The following is a 24,587-nucleotide window of genomic DNA, read 5'->3' as shown; positions in this document are numbered from 1 at the left end:
CTGTCCGTGCGATGATTAGTGGCGTGACTGTAGTACGCTCTGTATAACAAACACAAACTAAGACGCTAAGCAGGCTTCAGCTTGTTAGTCATTGGATGGGCTTCCAACATGCACACCAACAGAGGGCAGTGTTTCCCAATGCAATGTTATACTGCACTTCTGTGCACCCGGCCTTCAACCCGAATTGACCAGCGTAGTGAAGTTTGGTCAGATAACCCCCCGCGACCAACACGGCTTGGGTAGGTCCTCATCCAGCAGTGGATCGACTCCAGACAATGTGCAAGTACAGACTTGGGCTGACATTCACGCACACGCAACGCACGCAAGTTACTCCACACAGGGGAGGGGCCGAGCCGAGATAATTAATTCAGGCCACGCCCCATTCCCGAGGCACCGCCCACGGGGGGAAAAAATCGTTTCCAGATGAGAGGTTTCACGTGGCACGCACACGGGGACCTTACGGGAGCGCCGGGAAGGGAGGTGCAAGGCCCAGCCCACCCCCCACCCCCTAACAGGGGTCGAGGTAGAGAGCGAGAGAGGACCCCGAGGGAAGGAGGAAGTACCGGGGAGGAGACGAGTCGGAGGCCGAGAGGGGATAGGGGAGGCCGGCCAAGCAGAGGCCGCAGGAGGAGAGAGGGACACGGCAGAGAGAGTCGGGGAAAGGGGTCCTGGTAGCGGTCGTCTCGGGGTGAACGGGGGTGGTGGTGGGGGTCGGGGCTCCTCGGACTCCGCCATGTCCCTGGAGGTGACGGCGCTGGGCACGGGGGCCGCCTTTCCATCCCCGCGGCGCGGGACCTCGGCCGTGGCCCTGAGGCTCCCCGACGGCTCCCTGTGGCTCTTCGACTGCGGGGAGGGGACCCAGACACAACTCATGCGGTCCCCGCTCAAACCCGGTACGGCACGGGGGTCCCAGCGCAGCGCTTGGTACGGCACGGGGGTCCGTGGGGGTCCTAAGGGGACCGGGTCTCACGCAGGAGCCTATAGGGGGCCCTTCGTGACCAGCACCCCACTCGGGGACAAAGGTCCCCCGTGTAGCCTTCACAGACTGTAGGGGCAAGTGCTGTTAGCGAGCAGCACCTGTGAAGGCCGGCACGGCACACGAGGGGGTGGGTGGCCAGCAACCACACCCGACCGCCTTTGTCTCCCCAGTGGCGATGTTTACACACCGCACCAGGTACTCGTTTGCGACTGAGTCGACCTAGGGGAGGTCCAGGACCGGTTTAGATCAACGCAAGCACACAAGGCCGTGGAGCAGTAGCAACAAGGCGGTGTCCGCGAACGTCTTCTCCGGATTGATTGTAAGACGCTCCGGAAAGTAAGACGCGCTCGACTCGTGCGTCAGTGACAGGCCACACAACCTCGTGTCTCACGCACACGGCCACCCGGTTTATAAGACGCACCCTAGACTGTTGCTGTGAACTACTTTGGGGGGGGGGGGGATTAAGGTGTTTTGTGTTGTATCGCGTAAAAATTAATGTCTCTTTAAACCCGCCAGCACCACCACCAGCACCCGACACAGCCAATTGGTAAGGTCTGTCGCGTAAACAAAACCGTGTCGTTGAGTTGCTACGACAGCACACCGATTGTGTGTTGGAGAGTGAATCCACCACAACATTTACAATTCGAGTGACGTTTCGCTGGCGATTACAGCAACAGCAGCGGCAGCAGCAGTCGGCTTCATCAGGCGAATTGCCAGAATAGTGAAGGAGTCTTCCTCCTGTTGCAGTCTTACATAGCGGACGAGTTGGAGGAGATGTCGCCACTGGTGAGCCTGTCAGGTGAGAAGACGAGAGACTATACTGCTCTTCCCACCTGCTAGGCTCATTGGACTGCGAGGCGACCAGCAGATGGTAGTGCGGCACACGTGTGGGTTGGATCCATCTGTGCGGAGTTCCCAGCGGCGGGTTTCCCTGGTGCCGTGGTCACTTGCCCCATGACCCCCCAAACTCTTGCCAGTGGCATTCGTGGCCAAATGTCTCAAACGTCGAAGCCTCCTGAGACTCCGCGATTATTGTTTAAATAAAGAGCGTCACCGTATTATGCTGCATAGAGGGGCTATCTCTAGAGCCCCCTCTAGTGGAGGCCGCTTCCACTTCGGGATGGGCGTACCGTATTCCCTGAATTGTCAAACGCATCCCAGCCTCCACCCTGCCCGCGGTAATTGCACAAGTTAGAGGGTGCGTGTTTTAATCTGGAGAATGCGGCGGTGGTTCAGAGTAACACGGCATCCACGTGCTGCTCATTGAGTCGTCAGTGAGTCCACGCCAGTGTCCTGACCCTATAGCCCAGCAGCACTCCGCGTGCTCCATCGTGAAGCCAGCGAAGCAGACACCAGAATTACGGTCCATTCGGAGCTCAGCACCACCTCCATTACCTCCGTGTCCTCCTCGACCACCTCCTCGACCACCTCCTCCACCACCAACACCTTCACCTCATCATCCGTGTCCTCCCCACCACAGGCCGGGTGACCAAGATCTTCATCACCCACCTGCATGGCGACCACGTGTTCGGCCTGCCGGGCCTCATGTGCTCGCTCAGCATGCTGGCCTTCGGGACGGCTGACGCGGCGGCCCCCCAGGACGAGGAGGCCCCCGCCGAGGGGCCCCGCGTGGCCGCGGGGCCCCCGCAGCTGGAGGTGTTTGGCCCCGTGGGGCTGAGGCGCCTGCTGCGCGTGGCACTGCAGCTGTCGCGCTCGCAGCTGGGGTTCCGCTTCGCCGTTCACGAGCTGCGGCCCGCCGCGCGGCAGTGGAGCGCGGCCGACGGCGGCGACTGGAGGCCGCCGGAGGAGGTGCGGTAGGATGATGGGTGGACGTGGCGGTCGGGTGGACACAGCAGCACAGGTGGAGGAGAGCTGGTAGCGCGAGGCGAGCAAACTCAGCAAAAGTTTATGGTCCTAAACGGTGCTCGGGGCCCTGTGAGACGAGCATAGGCTCGAACTGGTATGCTTCTAAAATAAATAAAAAAGTAAAAGCTCACGATTGTAATGATTTAAAAAAACACGCCTAAAATGAAGTTAAGTGGAAGTTGTACGCTCATTATTTCACAAAAGTCTAATTTAACTAAATTATGCAGCTTGTGTGTCTTACAAGGCTTGTGCATGTGCACCTGTATGTGGAAGGAGCGATTGCGTGGTGGAATCGAACTCGGCGACCCGAGTTCGATTCCCGCTCACGGCCAACGCCAGTCCCGATCATCTCAACTGGTCCTCGGCCTCCCCTAGGTTGACTCGGCCTCAAATTAATAAGAACCCGTTGCGGAGTGTGAACATCGCCACTGGGGAGACGAAGGCGGCCGGCCGTGGTGCTGGCCACCCACCCCCTCGTGTGCCGTGCCGGTCTTCAGCAGCGCTCGCCCCAGAGGCCTGTTGAGGATTGAGGGGGGCGTCTTTGTGCGTTGCAGGCAGAGGGGCCCCCGCACCCCCAGGAGGAGCCCGGCCGTGAGATCACGGAGGGGCCCCAGGAGGAGGGGTTCCTCGTGCTGGAGGGGGGCCCCGGCGCCCCCTCCGTGCGAGCCTTCCCGCTGCGGCACTGCGTGCCGAGCTTCGGCTACGCCGTCAGGGAGCCCCCCAGGGCCGGGCGACTCCACGTGGAGGCGCTGCGCGGGCTCGGTGAGGGGGGGTGGCGGGGGGAAGGGGGGGGGCAGGCGGGGGGGGGGACATCGTGGGTCCTAGGCACCGGGCCTGGGCTTCTCTTGATTGAGGGTGGTGGCGGTTGAGTTTTGGTGGCCTCAAAGTGCACCTGGCCTGCCACAGGCACCGTGGTGATGTCACCGTCGCTTCATTGGTATTGGTTGGGTAGCGAGTTATAGCGAGTGAGGGTGAGGTTGGTGCGTGGGGTTGGTGGGTGTGGATGATGAGTGAGGGTGAGGTTGGCGAGTGAGGTTCGTGGTTGAGGTTGGTGGGTGAGGATGGGCGGCGGGTGACGGTGTTGACGCAGGGAGCCCGTGCCCCCGTGGCCCCTCTTGACGCGATGTGCCGCCCCCTTCCCCTCAGGTGTGCCGCCAGGGCCCCTGTACGGCCGCCTGAAGGCGGGCGAGGCTGTGACGCTGCCGAGCGGGAGGGTGCTGCTACCGGGAGAGGTGGCGGACCCCCCCGTGCCCGGCCGCTTGGTCGCCGTGTTCGGCGACTGCTCGGAGCCGCTGGGACCCGCCGCTCTGAGGCTGTGCCAGGTGCGTGACGCTCCACGCAACCACGCGGACAACAACAACAACAACAGCAAGCGCGGCTCTTGTTGTTAAGAGTCCGCTTGTTTAACCAGGAAAACCTTGCTTGGGTCTCAAGACTCTTTCAGGAAGGTCCCGCCAAGTGTTTGCGTTAGGGCCGGGGTCGCCACATGGAGGGGTGGTGTGGCTGCCACCACGCCTACGGAGGGATGTTGTTTATACACACTACACCAGGTACCTAGCAGAGACTCAGGAGCAGTTTAGATACCAGCCACTGATGTTAGGGAATCGAACAGGTTTCACCGGCGCAGTGTGCAAACCACTGCGTCACCACCACTCTCCAAACGCTAAACGCTACACTTGCACCCACACCAATTGACCCACTCCTCTCTGCCCCTTTAGTGTGTGTGGGTGCATGTGCGGAGCGGCGGCGCAGCGATTCGTAGACCGTGCTGCACAACCGGTGACCCGCGTTGGATTCACGGCCAACAACATTGATAATTAATGATCTAAACCAGTGCTGGGTCTCCCCTAGGTCGACTCAAACAGTACCTGGTGCGATGTGTAATCATCCCCACAGGGGAGATAAAGGTGACCAGGCGTGGTTCAGGCCACCCGTCCCATCGCGTGCCTCGCTGGGCTTAACAGGTGCTCGCTAACAGCACTTGCCCCAACAGTCCGTTGAGGGGGGAATCTTGAATTGTAAATGTTGTGGATCTACTCTACAACACTAGTAACTAATTGGCATGTTTTGTTTACGCGACAAACCTTACTAAACGATGCATTCATATTGACGCGATCTAACCCACATTTTTTTATTATGGGCAATAAACTAAAAACTATTTTTATTTTACCAGGTGAGGCCCACTGAGCTGTACAGCTCTTTTTCAGAAGCGACCTGGCCACAAATGAAAGCTCAACGAAGTGGCTAATTACGTGGAGAACTATAGAAGCCAAATACTCTGAATGCATTTTGATTCTAAATTCGGAGGGAAAAGACGGAGGACCCCGAGAAAAATCCACGCGACCACGGTAAGAGAGACACGCAAGCTCCAAATATACAGCAGGCATCAGGGTCGAGATCGGACCCACGACCTCCTGCATACCAGGCGAGGTAGTTAACATCTCGCCACCGTTGGGCCCCACGAATCTTTCCCTTCTGTGGCGGGTGCAGGGCGCCGACCTGCTGGTGCATGAGGCGACGCTGGAGGACGGGCTGCAGGAGAAGGCCCGCCTGCGCGGCCACTCCACCCCGTCGGGCGCCGCCGCCACGGCGCTGGCGTGCGGCGCCCACCGCCTGCTGCTCACGCACCTCAGCCAGCGCTACCGGCCTGGCGGGCCGGAGGCGGCGCGGCTGCGCGAGCAGGCCGAGGCGCGGATAACGCTCGCCGGAGACGGAGCCCGGTGCCAGGTCACGCTGGCGGAGGATCTCATGGTGGTGGACGTCCCTCTGAGGCAGCAGCAGCAGCAGCAGCGGTAACGGCCGCAGCAGCATGTCGCAATTGCAACAGCAGCTGCAGTAATGTCCGTATCAACAATGGCAACAGCAGCAGAAACAATGAGCAGCTGCAGCCACAGCAGCAATGCTATCTGCAGCAACACAACTACCAGCGGCAGCGGCAGCAACACTACGACCAGCGCCATCACTCAGAGCGCGTAGTCGACTACCAAGCTGCGATCGGGACCACGAGAGAAGTGGCCCAGCAGCATTCGCCAACTCCAGAGTTGTGGGGTCTGGGGGACTTTGGACGAGGAAAAAGGTGTGGTGGCATCAGAGGCACTGGTCACGGATTCCACCAGTTGAGTCACTTGAAAGTTTTACTCAGGAAGTCCAATGTTACATGTTTAAGATTTATTTTCAGGACAGTTTTTTTGCCAATTCCTCGATAACAGATCATGTGTGTGTTGTGTGTGTGTTGTGGGGGTGAAAACAATGCCCAGAGAAAACCTACACAGGCGGGGAGATCACTCGACCTATTTGCTGGACTGCCCCTGAGAGAAAGTCTTTCTAGCCAAGGGAGTGGATGTTTGATGCACATGATTGTCACCACGCGTCAACCTATGTGTTCTACTAACCCGACCACCTCGTTGCTGGATTCGTGGTTTACATCAGTGGGGTATCACTGTGGTGACGAGGTGTCCGTCTCCCTCGCCTCTTCTGCAGGAGGTCGTAAGTTCGATCTCGACCCTGACGATGGCTGTAGTGGGAGGTTGCTTGTTCACTCCCAATGATTGGGCGTGTGGATAATTCTCCAGTTCTTCCCATTTTCCCCCCACATTTATAAAACATACATTTAGATTATTTGGCTGTGATTATGAATTCCCACGTGTGGTTATGCTATCAGCCACTTCAATGAGTTATTATATGTGGCCAGGTCATCTCTGAAAAAAGCGAATAGCTCGGTGGGATTTACCTGGTTAGATTAAAGTTTCATGATTTTACAGAAGGGAAACTTTTAACGTAACAACACTGGAAGCAAACACATGCACACCCAGGTGCATGTTATGAATGAATACGAGCCGTATCAGCTATCTTTTATCGTGATCAGGCTGTGAGATGCTAATGGCCCTCGTCACAGCAAACTCCTTCTGTCCTGACTCCCAAGTGGATATCACAGCGCAACACCTCCGATTATGAGCACGGTTGGCAATGTAATGGCACGAAACAAGATCTACATACCACAGGCATCAGCCATATGTATTCAATCCGACAAACGCGGGTTTATTTTAAAATGTTCAGTCGCAGACACGACACGAAGAAGGCATTTGGTCACAGCCAAAGAGGGTTGGTAGATGAGTTCTTCCTCCTACTCCTTGAGCCAGCGTTGCGTCTTGGCGATGGCGCCTTAAGTGAGCAGCGGGGGGTCACAGCGAACATCCGGCCAGAGCCGCCGGTCACGGGGACCAGCAGCAGCAGCATCGTCTCTCGCTGGCGCACGCGGTGTAGAAGCTGGAAGCGCCACGCCGGGTGGTACCCGCACCCCCCAGCGTAGCGCAGGGTCCAGGGACCCCGCCCGGCAGCCCGCGGCACGAGGCGCTGTTGCTCAGTGGCACTCGGCTCGAGTCCTGCCACCGTGTGCACTCCGGCTGCAGCGCCGAAAGTCAGAAGCGGTGGAGCAGCCTTGAAGTCGGTGCACAGCAGCAGTCACAGGCTGCAGTCACAGGCTGCAGTCACAGGCTGCCGTCACAGGCTGCCGTCACAGGCTGCAGTCACAGGCTGCAGTCACAGGCTGCCGTCACAGGCTGCAGGTACAGGCTGCAGGCGTCGTCCAAATAGGGGATGCACATGCAGAAGTCCAAGGGGTTGAATGGCGGCAAGTAGATGGGCAGCCGCACCTCATCCTCAAGTCCTTGGGCTCTGGCCAATGCCTCTTTCTAACATTTGTTGCACCACTTGGGACGAGTGGTGACTGAGGGAGATTGGGCAGCTTTGGGGATGGTGGCTGTGGTGGTGGCATTGGCGGTGGCGATGGCTGTGGTGCCGGCACTTAAATTTCGAAAATCTCTTCGACCATTTGGGACGAGTGGTGACTGACGGAGATCTGGCGACAGCGGGCATGGTGGCTGTGGGGGTGCCTGTGGGGGTGGCAGTGGCGGTGGCGATGGCTGTGGGTGTGGTGGTGGTTGCCGACCCGGTGCTGGCACTTAAATTTAGAAAGTTTCTTCCACCATTTTGGACGATTGGCAACTGAGGGAGATCTGGCGGCAGTGGGCATGGTGGCCATGGAGGTGGCAATGACGATAGCAGTGGGGGTCGTGGTGGTGGCGATGGCAGTGGGGGTGACAGTGGGTGGCGGTAGTTGTGGCAGAGGTGGTGGGGGTGATGCTGGCCGACCGGTGCTGGTGAACAACAAATTTGTAGCCTTCATTCCCCTTAGAGACCGGCCCGTCCTGGAGAATGATGACCTTTGGATAAAGGTTCCAGCACTCGGCACCGCGGGTTTCTGCGTCTGATTTGGAGGCCTTTGAGGTGGTGACGCGGTCGTCGATCTGGGAGAGGTTGCCCTGGGAGGCCATGTTGTCCTCCAGCCTCTCCGATGAGATCTCCCGTTGTAATGCTGCGAAAGGGGAAATGGGTGGCAGACGATTAAATAAATCTACAGCAACGGACACATTCCCGTTGTTGTCCTGCCATCAGACTCGGATGTTTTTTTTCTTCCAGAGATTCTGGGATTATTCCGTACCACCGATTAGCACGGATGGCTATGTACAGTGTGAAATAAGTTCCGCATACATAGATGTAACTAACGACGAGTAAACATCACGCGCATGGGAGGCCCAAGACCGGTTCAGATGTTCATCACATATGTTGGCCGTGATCAGGATTCGAAATCATGTCTTATTCTTATCACGGTGTGCTAATCACTACAATATCACTCCCTCAGGCAGATACAAAGACCCCCCCCCCCCCCATATAGCCTGAAGAGACTCTCGAGGTCAGTGATGTTAGCTAGCAACTTTGAAGGCCGGCACCGAACACGAAGGAATGGGTGGACAGCACAATGCTTGGCCGCCCTTAACTTCCCAGTGGCAATGTTTCTCCATTGCACCAGGTACTTATTTGAGGCAGAATCGACATAGGCGGAGGCCCAGATTTGGTCACATAAACTTCACTGGTGTTGGCTGTGACTGGGGATCGATCTCGGTGTGCTAACCACTACACTACCACTCCCCACACGGACAAAGTAACACCCTTTCACACAGGGTAAAAGATCTGCATAGAGACTGTCACATGGCACCAATAAGTTGCAAAGCAGAATACAATGGAGGGTGGGGTCCACCTGTACAAGGGAATGCGGGTGATTGAAGATTAGAACCACCTGCAGGAAACAAGGTGTCAATCACCATTAGTGTGGCTGGCTTCCTATAAACAGGGACGACCCCTCACCAGAGGATAGTGGAGGGTGAATGAAGCAAGACTCCAGCCAGCAAGGAACAGGAGTGGTCCCAGAAAACATCCAAGCTTCCAGCTGTAAATTGCAGCTCGGCAAGACTGTGGGGTTTGAGTGGGGATATTAAATTAAATATATTTTTGTAATGCACCAGGGTCTAATGAACAGTCCCTGTGATTTTTAGTGGGGAGCAGGTACGAGCAGAGGAGCGCTGGGAGGCGGTGTCGAGCTACAACTTGAAGTCGGGTTTCTTATAACCCAAAAGTGGGTGGTAAACGCCATCTCAGGCTAAACGTGCCTTAAGGAGGTGTGAGTCTTTTGGGAACGCGGAGGCTCTGGTGAGTGTCGGGACAAAGAGGTCGTCCTGTGGTATACTGTAAGCACGCAGTGTTGTGCAGATATAAGCTATGGTGTTAAAGCAGGCAGGGAGAGTTTGTCTACAAATTAAAGACAAACCAACCCTCTTGAATCGCCCCAAGTTTTGGTATCGATTGCCCTCTCACTATACACGGGCATGACTTGGCTGACCAAAAAAGAATAGTGGCAGCAATCAAAGTAAGCCTTGAAGAAGGCCAAAGCCGACAAGCCCCACAGAGACCGCGTGTGCAGATTCTAGGTGCAGTGGCAACATCGCAGGATTGTGAGATGGCGACGGGTTTGAGGACTTCATCCAGCAGTGAATTGATCATGGCTGACGACTCGTGTAGCCCCCATATAACTTTAAATGCATTGGTCAATAACATTGCCTTAAAAGGAAAAGTAACTACGAGGAGAGGTTAGGAGCAATGGACGTCCTTCATTGTACATTCATTTGCACACCCATATACACTTGAGATCTGTAGACTCCCACAGAGACCCACAAACACTCAAAGACACGTACGCACTCACATAGAAACCCATAATCGCGCAGAGATATGTACAACAACCACCATTCGCTTAGTGGTGGTGACACCACAGCCCGTGCCAGGCTATGTGCTCGTTAAAACCACGTGAAGTGTCGAATGCCCGCTGGCAGGTTACGGGGCAGATCCAGGTGCCACGGGTCGACTGACTGAGATGACTGACCGACGCACAACCTGTGCCCCCGACTGTATCAACTTTGTGTTTTAGCCGCCCGGTGCTCTGCTCGTTGTTGTGAGCATCGCTCCTCTGCCCTCCGTTGCTGCTGGAGGGCGACTGCCTCCAACTGTCCAGTAGCGTCCTTGATGAGCCTCCTCCACAGAGGCTGATCTCGACACCGCTGGTACCAGTAATCAGCAAGTCCACTCTGCTCCACGTCATTCCATCTCTTCTCTAGCATGCGGACTACTTGACCCAGCCAACGCAGCCTTGCTTGCCGGAGTAGCTCACCGATAGGGCTTTGTCCAGATAATTTCAAGGATTTGTGAGCTCACAATCCAGCCTTGTTAAACCCAGGATGGACCGTAGGCAGCCTAAAGATTTGTAATCGGCGATGATGTTCCATTAGGGGGGTTCACGTTTTGCAAGTGTAGAGAAGGGAGGGCATGACCATGGCCGAGAGGACCCAAGGCTTCATGTGGAGCGACAGAGCCTGTAGCTTCCACAGTGTTATGCAGCTGATGAAAAGATAATGTCACTCGACTGATTTGGAGTTAGACCTCTGCTGTAAAACCGGAGCCAGTCATGAGCACACTGCCCAGGCATGGAAAAACTCTCCATTCTGTTCACAACTACCCTCTTACCAATTGGGAATTGTGGGGTGGAGTGTTTAAAGGTACAAAACACCCAGGCAGGTGCTTAGTTTTGGTGGATTCGATGGTAAGGCCCCACCTCTTAGTGGCACGCTCTAGGTTCAGAAGCAGTGCCTCCAACTCCCCTGAGTGAGCAGCAATCACCAGATCATTGGCATACAAAACATGGTTGGCCAATAGGGAGCCATCCCTTGACCACACCAGGGCATTGATCAGCCTCCCATTGTATCTGTACCAGATGGAAATTTCTTTTGTACAGCCATCGAAGGCTTCACGAACTAAGTGGTCGAAATGTGTGTTAAATAATGTGAGAGCCAGAGCACATCCTTATTGTACCCTAAGATGAACAAGGAATGGCTCTGAGACTCCCGGTCACGTAGTTTTACCCGGGCCTGCTCGCCATCATGAAGGTCCTTAATTATTGTGAGCAGAGTCAGGGACTCTGAAAGCACAACCCAGAGCCTAGACCTACTGATGGTATCATAGGCCATGACCAGGTCAATAATAGAGATGTATCGGTCTTGTTGGAATTCCCTTCACCTCTACTGTAGCAGACTGACATAAAATATGGCATATGTGCAGGACCGCCCTTTCCTGAAACCACATTGGGGCTCAGCAAGCCTCTCCTCAGCGTGCCTGGCAAGGTAATGTTGAATAATCCTTACCAGGACCTTTCCTGGCACACTGAGGAGTGAGATACCTATAATGTAGTTACTGTGTGGTCTCTTCTTAAAGAGGGGATCACCAGGGCATCCATCCAATCCTGCGGAACCCATCCAGTGGTCCAGACTTATTATGATGTCATTTAGGGCAGTATGCGCATGAACGTCACCCTCCCTCAATATTGCTTGGGAGATCATCTCTGACGTGTACAGAGACTCACAGACACGCACATAGCCACATGAACCTTACTCTTTGGTTCTATTCGGTAAAGTCACGTAGGTAAAAAATAAAACAACAAAAATCACGACGTTTCGGCCACAACACAAGCAGCCTTCATCAGGTGAAGGGACCAGGCTGTCTCGAAGACAGCGCTGGAGTCCTCGAGACAGCCTGGTCCCTTCACCTGATGAAGGCCGCTTGTGTTGTGGCCGAAATGTCGTGATTTTTGTTGTTTTATTTTTTACCTACGTGACTTTACCTAATAGAACCAAAGAGTATGGATCCTTGGAGTCACGAAAGCTTCAAATCTACACATGAACCTTATGGCGGGACCCTGGGGTCCCGAATAAACGTAAGTCAAAATTGTAATTATTTTATTTTTGGCGACTCCATCCCACCGCGCGCACAAACGCCGCGACCCACCAGAAATCAATCCTCTCGTTCTTCACCAAGAACCTGTCGTTGCCAAAATCGCCGTAGTCATTAAGACAACTTTGAAACTTTGATTAGCGCATCGTGTAGGGCTCGTCGAGAGGAATAGATTGCCGTGTCGTTCGCCTTCAACAAACAAAATGACGTTGCGGCGCAGTTTATGCGAGAGCCGGGGGCTTATGGGACCCCGGGGTCCTGCCATAAGGTTCATATGAACGTTGGATGAAGTGGAGTGTGTACATGAAACGTTGTACAAACGTTGTACGAACGATGTCGAGATCCCGAGCCAGAAGGCATCCCCTGCCGGGATGGCCACGGACGGCTTCCCACAGCTCGGCAGCTCGCAAGGGATGCTGGCGAGGGGCGGGAGCTCCTTTCTCTCCTCGTCCTCGACTCCCGAAGCAGTCGTTGAGCACGCACCAGATGATGGCGTGCAGCACCTGGTTGGTCATCATGGCGGCTGTTCGCGTGGCTCTGCGCGTCGCCTGGAGGCACCGTGATAGTGACGTCAGCGGTGACGTCAGATGCGCACGTGCGAATGAGCGTGGCTTACGCGACCACGTGATGCGCAGTGCACCTTTGGTTTGTTACGTCACGCTTGTGCTCTATACCACGCCTCATTCGTATTCTCCATTGTTTTGATGGTCACGCTTAAGTTGCATACTGAAGAGGGGGCCCTTGTCTTGAACGTCTGGCAGTTCACAAGCATTGACGAGCGAGTGAACCATGCCGATGATGCACTGTGTGGAAATCGATCCCAGCATTTGCTTCTACTGAATCCATGCTTCTGAAAACGTGGAAATGTAACCTTTAATAAATGAAACTCTGTCGCTTCATATTTGCTGCTTTAATTTTCTATGTTCAATAATCGAAAACATGTAAGAAAGTGATTTAATATCTTTTCAATTATCGACGTTTTAAGCAACTTCAAAATTATCAACAAATATACATTTCCAGTGTTAGAAAGATTACGTTTGCACACTTTAAAATGGAGTTATAAATCAAACATTTGATTTTCGACATCATAAAATGTATGTTTGATAATCGGACATTAAATCAACAGGAATTAAAAATGTTCAATTACTGATGGTGTTATTATTAATAATAATCTACACACTAAACATTTTTACTTTCTGTATATGTACACAACACGCATTACACTACATTCACACGTTGATTAATGGAACACGCAATACAAAGAAGACAGATCCCCCTATAGCCTAAACAGACTTGGGAAAAGTGCTGTTAGCGAACAGTGATGAAGACCGGCACGGCACACGGAGGGGGTGGGTGGCCAGCACCACGCTCGGCCGCCTTTGTCTCCCAAGTGGCGATGATTACGTACTTCGGGTACTCATTTGAGGCCGAGTCGACCCAGGGGAGGCCCAGGACGAGTTCAAATAATCGTATGTGTTGGTAGTGAGCGGGATTCGAACTCGGGTCGCTGTGTTCGTAGCACGGCGCACTAACCGCTACACGACCGCCCTCCACTATTTACATTACCCCACTCACACGCACACCAGCTCCCAATGTGCAGATACACACAGCACACCCCTCGATTTACACGCTATACTACACGCACAAAAGTGAATTCACCTTTCTGGCATGTTTATAAATCCCACGAACGAACATGGATGCGTGTCAGTGTTTTGCGTGTTGTTAGCTTATTAATCAATGAATAATGGAATGAAATACGGTACATGACCATTTTTCTTAATGTTCAATGTATGGAAGTTATTGTCCTTAAATAAAGCAAATTACTTTGTGTCCAGTTGAGTACTGAGTGGTGGCCAGAAGGTACGGTTCGTTGAGCTTCTTTTGCACCCTACGTAGCCAACCCCGCCAATCGGAGGTGCGTGGTTTAAGGACAACCAAGAGACACGTTAGAGGTGGCCAGGAGATGGCACGACAACAATGGAGTCCCTAAATCTGTCTGTGGAGCCATCACCGGTATGATTGTGATGAACTTCCTCACGTGATACTGCACCGGTCTTTTAGGACCGTGGTGGACTACAAATGGGTCTGGGATTGGTGCTTGAGAAAGATGAGAACCCCATTCTCGAGCTAATTGAGCTCATTCTGCTCCAGTTGCTGCTGCTCCTCGAGCTGTTGATGTTTCTAGATCTGCTGCCTCTCCCGGAGCGGCAGCTTGTGTGTCGTTGGGTTGCAACTCTGTGCTGCAGGGTTGTGCGCTGCTGTGCTGTACGGCTGTGTGCTGTTGCAGGGCTGTGCTGCAGGGTTGTGCTGCTGTGCTGTATGGCTGGATGTTGTGATGCGTGCTGCAGGGCTGTGTGCTACAGGGCTGTAGTATTGGGCTATTGTATTGGGCTATTGTAGGGCTGTGGTGCTAGGCTGTGACATGGCCAAGGGGTCTGACCATAATAAACGCTGCCTGCTTTATTCCACGTGATCAGGCGGCGGTGGAGCCAATGGGAGCCCGGCAGCTTAATATTGGAAAGAGCGTCGGGTGTTGCACCGCTCGTGTAACTCATTTGTCTTCGACATGTTTGCGAGCACACCTGCGTTTTCACCTGCATGGGTGGGTAACAGACACGACCAGTGACCTGTCAGCGACCCTTTGACGCTTTGTATAGCCTCAATTCACCTTGCCTGGTACAGGCGCCGTGGACACGCGTGCAGGATGGTGCAGGACCATGGTCTCCACGTGTCTGGCGCAACCAAGAACAAAACTGAACAGCTGATGGTATTAGGATACTTTTAGGTCAGATCTTATAGGTTGCGTGTCAAATGTGCAAGCAGCTTCGACATATGGAAGGTAGAAAATGTTGGTAGCAAGGTGTGGTGGCATCTGCAGCTTTGACCATTCCGGCATGTTGACCTTGATCGTAACCACATTACCAGCAAACGGAACAGTGCAATGTTACAAAGATTTGTGTTTATTAAAATCACTCCCGAGACACGACCTTCAGCTATGACGACAGAAAACAGAAACGGTGCAGCCCCCGACTTGATTTCACGGAGTGGAGAACTCCCTCAAGGTGCTCTAGCTCTATGGATGGGCAGCAGTAGTAATCTAATGCCTCTTTTTTTTCCCACCGCGATCCAGCCTATCGCGAGGTTGTTTCTCCACTGCAGAACCCGAACCGTGCCGACGACGACGTCAAAATGAGCCGAGTCGCACGTGCATGCCAATGCATGACTAAATATTTCCTGAAGCGTGCACTTAAACCCCGGCTCTGAACCTACTTGGCCCCCGAGGCCAGAGTTTTCCGAGTTTGGTCAAGTTCTGGTCGACAAATAGCCAGTGAAAAACCACCGGTACTGTGCGGGTACCTCGTCAGCACGGCCCGGATGTGACGGTGCAAAAAAGGGGGCACAAGAAACTGGTTGGCGGGAAGACGGTTTACTGCGGGAGGAGAGGGGGTCCCCGCATCTGGACCTGCGGAGGAGGGGGCCGCATCCCACGCGGGGGAGGCGGTGGAGGCCCACGAGGGAAGCCGAAGGGAGGCGGCCGTGGGGGGGCTCCGAATCCCATGGGCGGCATGTGGTGGGGGGGGCCCCTCATGTTCGGAGGAGCGGGGCCTGGGGGCACAAACACAGACGATGCGTTGGGTTAGAAGGCCGACGCGGCCAGAGACACGGTGGTGCGTGTGACACAGTGACGTGCGACACGGTGACGTGCGACACGCGTGACGACCGAGACGCAGGTGAACGCGACACTGACTTGTGCAGTATGTCATGAACGGCATGCGGTCCACCATACGTACCCATTGGGGGGCCAAAGGGGGGCCCACGATGCGGCATGCCCATGTGTGGAGGAGGGGGGCCGTGGGGCATCGAGTGAGATGGGGGCCGGGATGGGGGGCCCTGACCCCCAACCGACACGGGGGGAGCCGGTGGAGGGGGCACCATGCCCATGCTGTGGGGCGGCATGACCCCCATCGGGTGCATTCCTACAGCAAGACGCGGCAGAGGTGACAATCAAATGGACAGTTAAGAGACCACAGATACGACACTGAGACAACTATCAGTCTACAAGCAAAGACTAAAGACATGATGGAAACCACCGGATCTATTACTTCACCCATCGTATGACCCATAACCTCAATAATCGCATTACCGATCACTTCAACAATCACATGACCCATCTCACCAATATTATCACCCATCACCTCACCAATCTTATAATCTATCACCTCACCAATCGCATGTCCCCTCACCTCACCAATCGCATGACACATCACCCGCTGCACAACTCCCTCGCACTGGTTCGGTTACCTGGATGGGGCATGACGGGAGGGAAGGGGGGCGGCACGGGCGGCGGGGCCGAGGAGTGCGGGTGGCCGGAGCTCGGCGAGGGCCCCGCTGAGCTGCTGGCGGACATGCCATGAGACATCATGGCGCCCGACATCGTCATCCCGGGAGGCAGAGAGCCGGGCATAGGGGACGGCGGGGGATGCCCTCCCATCATAGACATTCCTGCGACGGCAGAGTCCAGGCCACGTTAGAACGCGCGTGCAAGTATCTCTTATAGACACGTACAGACACATCGTCTCTCGTATATATGTAAATATGCACACACACGCACACAGCTGCCATTCACCACTAAGTGGCTTTGACTTCACCACAGCGATTGCCCAGCCTATGTGAACTTTGACAGATGCACCGCTTGTGCTCCCCACAGCGCCATCATGCTCTGTTTTAGCCACCTGACGCATTGCTCATTGTCGCGAGCGTCGCTCACACCTCCGATTAGCACGGTCGGCTATGCACGGTGTGAAAGAAGTTCAAAATAAATGCTCCTTCGCCCTCCCGTTTTTGTTAAAGGGCGACCGCCTCCAAATGTCCGGTAGCGTCCTTCACGAGTGTCTTCCACATATATAAATAAAAGTGTCCCTCATACACATTGTGTCTCTCATAGTGTCGCATACATAGTGTCCCTCGAATGCACTCACATACACAGTGTCTCACACACACAGTAACATATACACACAGTGACACACTCAGAGTGAACCACACACACGCACTAACCCTCACACAGTATGCTGCACACGCAGATTCCCTAGGTAAGCAACACACACTCACTCTTCAGGAAAGAGCTGTTGTCCAGCACTTATTAAGGGCAGCAACGGCTGACGAAGGGGGTGGTGTGGAAAGCACCGCCAGCAGCAGCACGAGCTGCAAACTCACCAACAACCAAATGTGCTCACACACAGACAAAAATTCCCCGTGTAGCCTAAACAGATTGTTGGGGCAAGTGCTGTTAGCGAGCACCTATGAAGGCCAGCGCGGCACACGAGGGGGTAGGTGGCCAACACTACACCTGGCCGCCTTTGTCTCCCCAGTGGCAATATTTACACACCGCACCAGGTACTCATGAGGCTGAGTTGACCTAGAAGAGGCCCAGGACCGGTTCAGATAATCTGTGTTGGCCAGGAGCAGGAAGCGCGCTTACCGCTTCACGACCGCTCCCCACACACACACGTGCACATCCACACAACAACTGCCATTCGCCACTAAGTCGCGGTGACGTCACCACGACGCTTGTGCCAGGCTATGTGCACCCTGAGGCCACGTGAAGTGTCGAACGCCCGCGGGCAGGAGGTCATGGGGCAGACCCAGGTGCCACGGGTCGACTGACTGAGATGACTGGCTGGTGCACCACCTGTGCCCCCTACTGTGCCAACCTGCTGTGCTTTAGCCACCCGGCGCTCCGCTCGTTGTTGTGAGCGTCGCTCCTCCGCCCTCCGTTGTTGTTGGAGGGCGACTGCCTCCAACTGCCCAATAGCGTCCTTCACGAGCCTCCTCCACAGAGGCCGATCTTGACACCGCTGGTACCAGTCATCGGCAAGTCCACTCAGCTCCACGTCCTCCTGTACCACATCACTCCATCTCTTCTCTAGCCCATGCCGCGCCCGCTTAGCCCCCTCGATCCGGCCGAACAAAAGCTGTTTCAGCATGCAGTGGCTGGGCATGCGGGCTACATGACCCAGCCAATGCAGCCTTGCCTGCCGGAGGAGCTCACCGATGGGACCTTGCCCAGATCTTTCAAGGATTTGTGAGCTCCTCACACGATCCAGCCTTGTTAAACCCAGGATGGATCGTAGGCAGGCCAGCCTAAATGTTTCTAACCGGCGAAGATGCTGCATTAGGGGGGTCCACGTTTCGCAAGCGTAGAGAAGGGAGGGAATGACCGTGGCCGAGAAGACCTGAAGCTTAGTGCGGAGCGACAGACCAGGTAGCTTCCACACAGCGTTACGCAACCGATGAAAAGATATTGCCGCTCGACTGATTCGGAGCGAGACCTCTGCTGTTAAACTGGAGCTGGTCATCCACACACGCACATCCACACACACACACACACGTTCGGCATCCGCACGGCACGAGCAACGGCCCGCTCTCACCGGGCGGTGGCATGGGCATCCCGGAAACGGGCACCGAGGGGGCTTGCGGGGGTGGCGGCGCGTCGGCGAACAGCTGGTGGGGGCGGTCCGCCTGCGAGAGCGGGTTCTGCGCAGCGAGCAGGCGCTCGGCGGCCGAGCCGTGGCGCTCGCCCTTGGAGTCCTTCTTGAATGCGTAGGAGACGGAGATGGGCCGGTTGCACAGGTACTGCCCGTTCATGGCCTCGATGGCGGCGTCGGAGGCCTCGAAGCTCGCGAAGTTGATGAAGGCGTAGCCCTTCGAGTTGCCCGTTTCAGGGTCGCGCATCGTCTTGGGGGTCTGCAGGATGACGCCGAACGCGCTGAACGTGTCGTACAGCAGTTTCTCGTCGATCTCCGTGTCCAGGTTCCCGATGAAGATGTTGGCGCCCACGTCGAGGTTCTTGTTGTGGGCCGACGCTTTGTTGACGCGGATCGGCTTGCCGTACAGCTTGATCATGTTCATGATTTTAATCGCGTAGTCGGCATCTTCTTCGCCGAGGAATTCGACGAAGCCGTAGCCTGCGAGGCAACGCGACGGAAAGACGGACGCGCCGTTTATGTCTACACACGCGCCCCGCACGCACCACGCTCGCTTAAAAACCACAACTCACATTTCAAATGCGGTGCCCTGTAACGTGACAATCATCTGAGGGTGCACAGGACTTTAAGTTCTCAAAATGGGGTTGCGCTGTCTCAGCAGGGCTGGCAGACGTAGCCGTTAAGAGTCGCCCGATATAAACGAGAATCGCCACCGAAACGAATTATATAGGCATCGCCAACACGTTTCCAAGCCGGGCCGGGTGGCACCAGATCTCCCCTTCTTACGCCAACACTTGCATCCACCAGGCAGCCTGGCTCCTCCACCAGTCCACCGACCCCACATGCCCACTAGGAATCATAATCGATCCCCTACGACTGAATCCGGACTCCAGGCTAGGAATCACGAGAATTGTCCAGTTCGAATAAGGTGGTGGCACAGTTGGTCGTGGCCTATGGGTGCTGGAGACACGCGAGTGGCACCTGGATAAGGTGAGTGGGTGACGGTGTTTGTGATGCGAGTACTCAATGTATGTTTGCGATGCGAGGGCTTGACGTGTTTGTTGTAGGTAACGGTGTTGTGTACAGTGGGAAGCGGTTGTGTAGTGGTTAGCGCACTGTGCAACGACCCCATCGACCAAAGTTCGATTCCCGCTCACGGCCAATATTCAGTCACGAATATCAGAACAGGTGCTGGGCCACCTCTAAGTCTACTCAGTACTAAATGAGAACTTGATATGGTGTGTACAAATCAGCTCTGGAGATAAAGGTGTCCAGGCGTGGTGTTGGCCACCCACTCCCTCCTGTGCCATGCCAGCCCTCATCGGTGCTACTCGCTAACAGCACGTGCCCCCAGAATCTGTTAACGGTTGTACGAGGGATGTTTTTTGTGTGTGTTGTGAAGGTGGTTTCAGTGAATGTTTGTGATGTGGCTGGATACTGCGAGTGGTTCAAGGGGCTGGTATGTGTTGTAGGTGGTTAACGTAGATGTTTGTGATGTGGGACTTCACCTTGGTGTTGCTGAGTGATGCGGTCTTTGGGCATGTGAGTGTTTACCACCGGCCCTGCCTGCAGAAAGAGCTCCCATAGTAGCGCCTCGCTCACTTTGTCGTCCAGTCCACCAACGTACACAGTGGCATCTGCAACCGCGCAGCATGACACAGCATTAGTTAGCGAGGTGACCATGACCAAATCACCTTGAATGATCACAGATGACAAGGGCAAAGCCGGTTTGTGCCTGGATAGTTGTATGGGAGACCATAAAGCGGAACAAATGTGGGGAGACCACGCTGTTGGCAGGAGAGTGCAGTGCAGAAAAAGCAATTGTTCTACTATGCTCCAACGTCCGTGCCCCCCGCCTAAACCAACCCACACTGCAGAGGACACAATGCAAATGCACACAGGGTGCGATAGTTGAGGATCTGGGAGACGTAACGAGTGAAATGAGAGATGTGGGGAATCAAGAGGGAGGTGAGAGGGGGGTTGACGGAGAGATGAGTTTGGATTGTTCAAAGAAAGCAGAGTAGCAGAGTGAGATCGTCGTAGGCGTGCTGCAAGGGCAGCGTGGATAATAAAGCGACCGGGGGGAGCGCAGAGAGAGAGTGGAGGCAGAGCGGAATAATAATTAGTGGGGAGATCATGGAGAAGACGACACCATAGTGAGAGTACTAGAGTCGGGAGAGGAGGGAATGGAGAGTGGAGATGGCAGGAAGGGAATGGAGAGTGGAGATGGCAGGAAGAGAATGGAGAGTGGAGATGGCAGGAAGGGGAGGGAGAGTGGAGATGGCAGGAAGGGGAGGGAGAGTGGAGATGGGAAGGGGAGGGAGAGTGGAGATGGCAGGAAGGGGAGGGAGATTGGAGATGGGAAGGGGAGGGAGAGTGGAGATGGCAGGAAGGGGAGGGAGAGTGGAGATGGGGATGGGAGGGAGAGTGGAGATGGGGAGGGGAGGGAGAGTGGAGATGGGAAGGGGAGGGAGAGTGGAGATGGGAAGGGGAGGGAGAGTGGAGATGGGGAGGGGAGGGAGAGTGGAGATGGGAAGGGGAGGGAGAGTGGAGATGGGAAGGGGAGGGAGAGTGGAGATGGGGAGGGGAGGGAGAGTGGAGATGGGAAGGGGAGGGAGAGTGGAGATGGCAGGAAGGGAGAGTGGAGATAGGAAGGGGAGGGAGAGTGGAGATGGCAGGAAGGGGAGGGAGAGTGGAGATGGGAAGGGGAGGGAGAGTGGAGATAGGAAGGGGAGGGAGAGTGGGGAAGGGGAGGGAGAGTGGAGATGGGGAGGGAGAGTGGAGATGGGGAGGGAGAGTGGAGATGGCAGGAAGGGGAGGGAGAGTATCGGGCGCCAGAGAATCGGGAGCGGAGTTTGGGGGAGTCGAGCGTCGGGGAGTACAGTACGGTACAGTACGTAGCGGCGCGTAGGAGAGGGAGCAGAGTGGACAGTGAGCACAAGAGAGTAGAGAGAGTAATGAGACAGTAGAGTAATGAGACAAGAGTAATGAGACAGTAGAGTAATGAGACAGTAGGGTAATGAGACAGTAGGGAGACAGTAGAGTAATGAGACAGTAGAGTAATGAGACAGTAGAGTAATGAGACAGTAATGAGACAGTAGAGTAATGAGACAGTAGAGTAATGAGACAGTAGAGTAATGAGACAGTAGAGTAATGAGACAGTAATGAGACAGTAATGAGACAGTAATGTAATGAGACAGTAGAGTAATGAGACAGTAGAGTAAGAGTAATGTAATGAGACAGTAGAGTAATGAGACAGTAGAGTAATGAGACAGTAGAGTAATGAGACAGTAGAGTTGGGAGACAGTAGAGTAATGAGACAGTAGAGTAACATTAATGTAATGAGACAGTAGAGTAAGAGTAATGTAATGAGACAGGAGAGTAAGATTAATGTAATGAGACAGGAGAGTAAGATTAATGTAATGAGAGGGTAGGGAGAGCGAGGCGACCCACCCTGGTTTCTCTCTGAGATCGGCCCGGCCGCCATTCTGCTCCGCGAGGCCCGAGTCGCACTCTGCGCACGCGCGGGGGGTCGGGGGTCGCGTGACGCGTGCGACGTCACGGCGTACGCGACGTAACGACGTCACGGCGTGCCGATGCGTGATGGCGTCATCGCGTTTTTATAATTATTTCGCGGGCAGTCCTCGACTTACGTACAGGTTCCGTTCCCGCGGCACGTTTCGTGAGCCGATCAGTTCGTAAGTGGGAACACAACAACGGGGCGCGCACACAGTCATCGACTTACGAACGCGCGCCTGACGAACAGCCCGCGCTTACGAACCAGCTTCCATGAAATCCGTAGCTTTTTAATTACATTGCCTTCAAACGCAAAACTCCTCCTTGCAACCTGAACCGCGGAACTATTTTGTCCAGGGGAGCGATCCTCCGCGACATGGACTGAGTCGTGCTGGGAGTGAGTGTGCACGTGTGTGTGTGTTTGTGCACGTGTGTGTGTTTGTGCACGTGTGTATTTGTGCACGTGTGTTTGTTCACGCGCGTGCACATGGGTGCACGCGCACACACACTATTTCACACACACAATTTCACACACACGTGCACGCGTACACACAAACACTCAGCAATTATTTTCTTAGCCACACGGTGGCAGCAGCAACAGCAGTGTGATTCAGGAGCTCGATATCAAATGTCGAGTTCTGCTGCTGGCCACGATGAGAAGGGCTTCAGCAGAGAGAGTTTTGTGTCGTTTTGCTGTTCCTCCTCCTGTATTGAAGGAGCGCAGGCTACAGTGGTTTACTGTGTGGCCCACAGTTTGGGTTGCATGGCCACAGCCGCACTAATGTGGCTTGTGTCTTTAACGCATCTCTCTGTCGCTGTGTCTATATCTGTCTCTGGGTCTCTACGAGTCTTTGTGTCTCTATGGGTTTACTATATGGCCCATAGTTTGGGTTGCATGGCCACAGTTGCACTCCTGTGGTTTTGTCTTTAATGCACCTCGATGTATCTTCGAGTCCGTCTCAGTGTGTCTATCGGTCGCTATGTATCTCTGTGAGTCTCCAGCTCCGTGTGTCTCCATGTATCGCGGCCTGTGGGTGAGCGGGTGAGTGAATGTGTGGTTGAGTCGTTTTGGTACACCAGTGTCGTGGGGGAGTAATTTCAAAGCCAGGAGAATGTTCAATGTTTGGGTCTGGAGCGAGGTGTTTATTCTGAATCGTCCATCATCAACAGCCGTGGTCACTCCACTGCTTGATGAAGGCCTTCCCCCACACCGTCACCAACTTTCACGATCATGCGAGGCCACAATTGTTCTCTCTGAACGTTGTCATAACTCTCCGAATCATGGGACCTCCCTTGCCAGTATCAAAATATAATCATGTTTTACCCTTTCTGGAAATAAAATAGGCATTAAGATTTAAAAACACCAAACTGAAACCTTTTGCAAGGAATCATGTCTGCATTAACCACAGATATTTGTGGTGAACATGCAAACGTAAAAAAAACATGCTCTGGTAATGTCTCAAACAGTGCGAGACCAGAGGACGCCAAAAGGCGAACAGCACAAAGACAATGCACTATCGGGGCAATGAGAGCCTATATTACCAGACAATGTTTTTTTTTTGCATGCTCACCATAGGTATATGTGGTTAATGCAGACATTATTCCTTGCAAAAGCTTTCCGTCTGGTGTTTTAACATCTTAACAGCTGTTTTATTGCCAGAAAGGGTAAAACCTATTCTTAGAACTCTCTGAATAACCACGTGATCTCTGGGACAACGTTGGCATGTGGTTTTGACGAACATTTGCAATCGGTAATTGCCCCAGGAACACGGCTTATTTTGTGTAACCACCTGTGTCCAACCGTTATTTTATTTTTATTAGAACAATTAATGTTCGTGGCTCTTACAAAACAAAGGGTGCAGAATTGGATTCAAGATAACCAGATAAACATAATCATTTATCCAACTTCACAATCAATTATTTCCTGCAAACGGATCGTGTCAGCGAATCTGAGCTGGTTAATGTTTTGTCCATTTACGTATGTTTGCCTCTTATTTCCCAAATCCAATATTAAGGACAAACATCTCATGTCCCTTTGAACAGCAGCCTGTCATGTACTGTCAGTTTATCTGTTCCAGCTCTATTATGGCTTTGGCAATTCCTTTATGCTTTATTAAATAATACATTACATTTCCCAAAGTGCCTTTCTACTCGGCACGCAAGGCACTGCACATCACTAAATATATCACAGGCCAAGGGGAAGCAAAACTAAGGAGAAATAAACAGCGGCTAATCGAGAGAACCAAAGGCGAGAGAGAATAAATGGGTGGCGAGGAAGGGGGTTTAAACCGCAGTGCCGTTGTCATCTGATTGCGCGAGCAGCACCGGGCGAGGCGTTCGCTCCACGGCCGGCGAGTAGCGCAGCAGCAGGAGGAGGCACGGTCACCCGGAGTCTGCACAGGGGAAGCCGGCTCCGAGGAACGCACAGGGAGGCACCGGTCATCAAAGGACGAAGCCTTAGGAATGATGGCCAAACATACGGGGGCAGTCAGTAAATCTGAGATCACCTGCTATCCACTTTTTTGAGAGCCTTTAAAGGTCAAAAGGAGACCAGGTGAGAAATATTTGTG

General features: G+C 54.1%; 2 protein-coding genes across 3 annotated transcripts; one reads left to right on the top strand and one right to left on the bottom strand.

Annotated features, from left to right (window-relative positions):
• The first annotated feature begins 360 nt into the window (after nt 1-360).
• Nucleotides 361-13,846, top strand: ELAC1 (elaC ribonuclease Z 1). 2 transcript variants are annotated; one of them, XM_076051855.1, is made up of 5 exons: nt 361-893; nt 2,460-2,788; nt 3,400-3,607; nt 3,992-4,167; nt 5,019-5,326. In XM_076051855.1, exons 1-5 carry the CDS (start codon nt 734-736, stop codon nt 5,091-5,093), a joined length of 948 nt encoding a protein of 315 aa, XP_075907970.1. In that variant the 5' UTR covers nt 361-733; the 3' UTR covers nt 5,094-5,326. The 2 variants fall into 2 exon arrangements, with proteins under 2 accessions (XP_075907970.1, XP_032829926.1); XM_032974035.2 differs by lacking the exon at nt 5,019-5,326 and adding an exon at nt 5,336-13,846 and having other exon boundaries at nt 365-893.
• A 1,110-nt stretch (nt 13,847-14,956) lies between these two features.
• SF3B4 (splicing factor 3b subunit 4) lies at nt 14,957-22,095 on the bottom strand. Its single transcript, XM_032974032.2, has 6 exons — nt 21,955-22,095; nt 20,010-20,138; nt 18,445-18,981; nt 16,319-16,519; nt 15,808-15,993; nt 14,957-15,622 (listed from the first exon to the last, which is right to left on the bottom strand). Exons 1-6 carry the CDS (start codon nt 21,986-21,988, stop codon nt 15,444-15,446), a joined length of 1,266 nt encoding a protein of 421 aa, XP_032829923.1. The 5' UTR covers nt 21,989-22,095; the 3' UTR covers nt 14,957-15,443.
• Between the last annotated feature and the right edge of the window lie 2,492 nt (nt 22,096-24,587).

Source organism: Petromyzon marinus, chromosome 52, assembly GCF_048934315.1.
Source record: "Petromyzon marinus isolate PM22_M1 ecotype Great Lakes invasive population chromosome 52, UKy_Petmar_22M1.pri1.0, whole genome shotgun sequence".
Classification (NCBI taxonomy): Eukaryota; Metazoa; Chordata; class Hyperoartia; order Petromyzontiformes; family Petromyzontidae; genus Petromyzon; species Petromyzon marinus.
The sequence above is the reverse complement of the archived record's forward strand: the minus strand, read 5'-3'. Positions and strand labels throughout refer to the sequence as shown.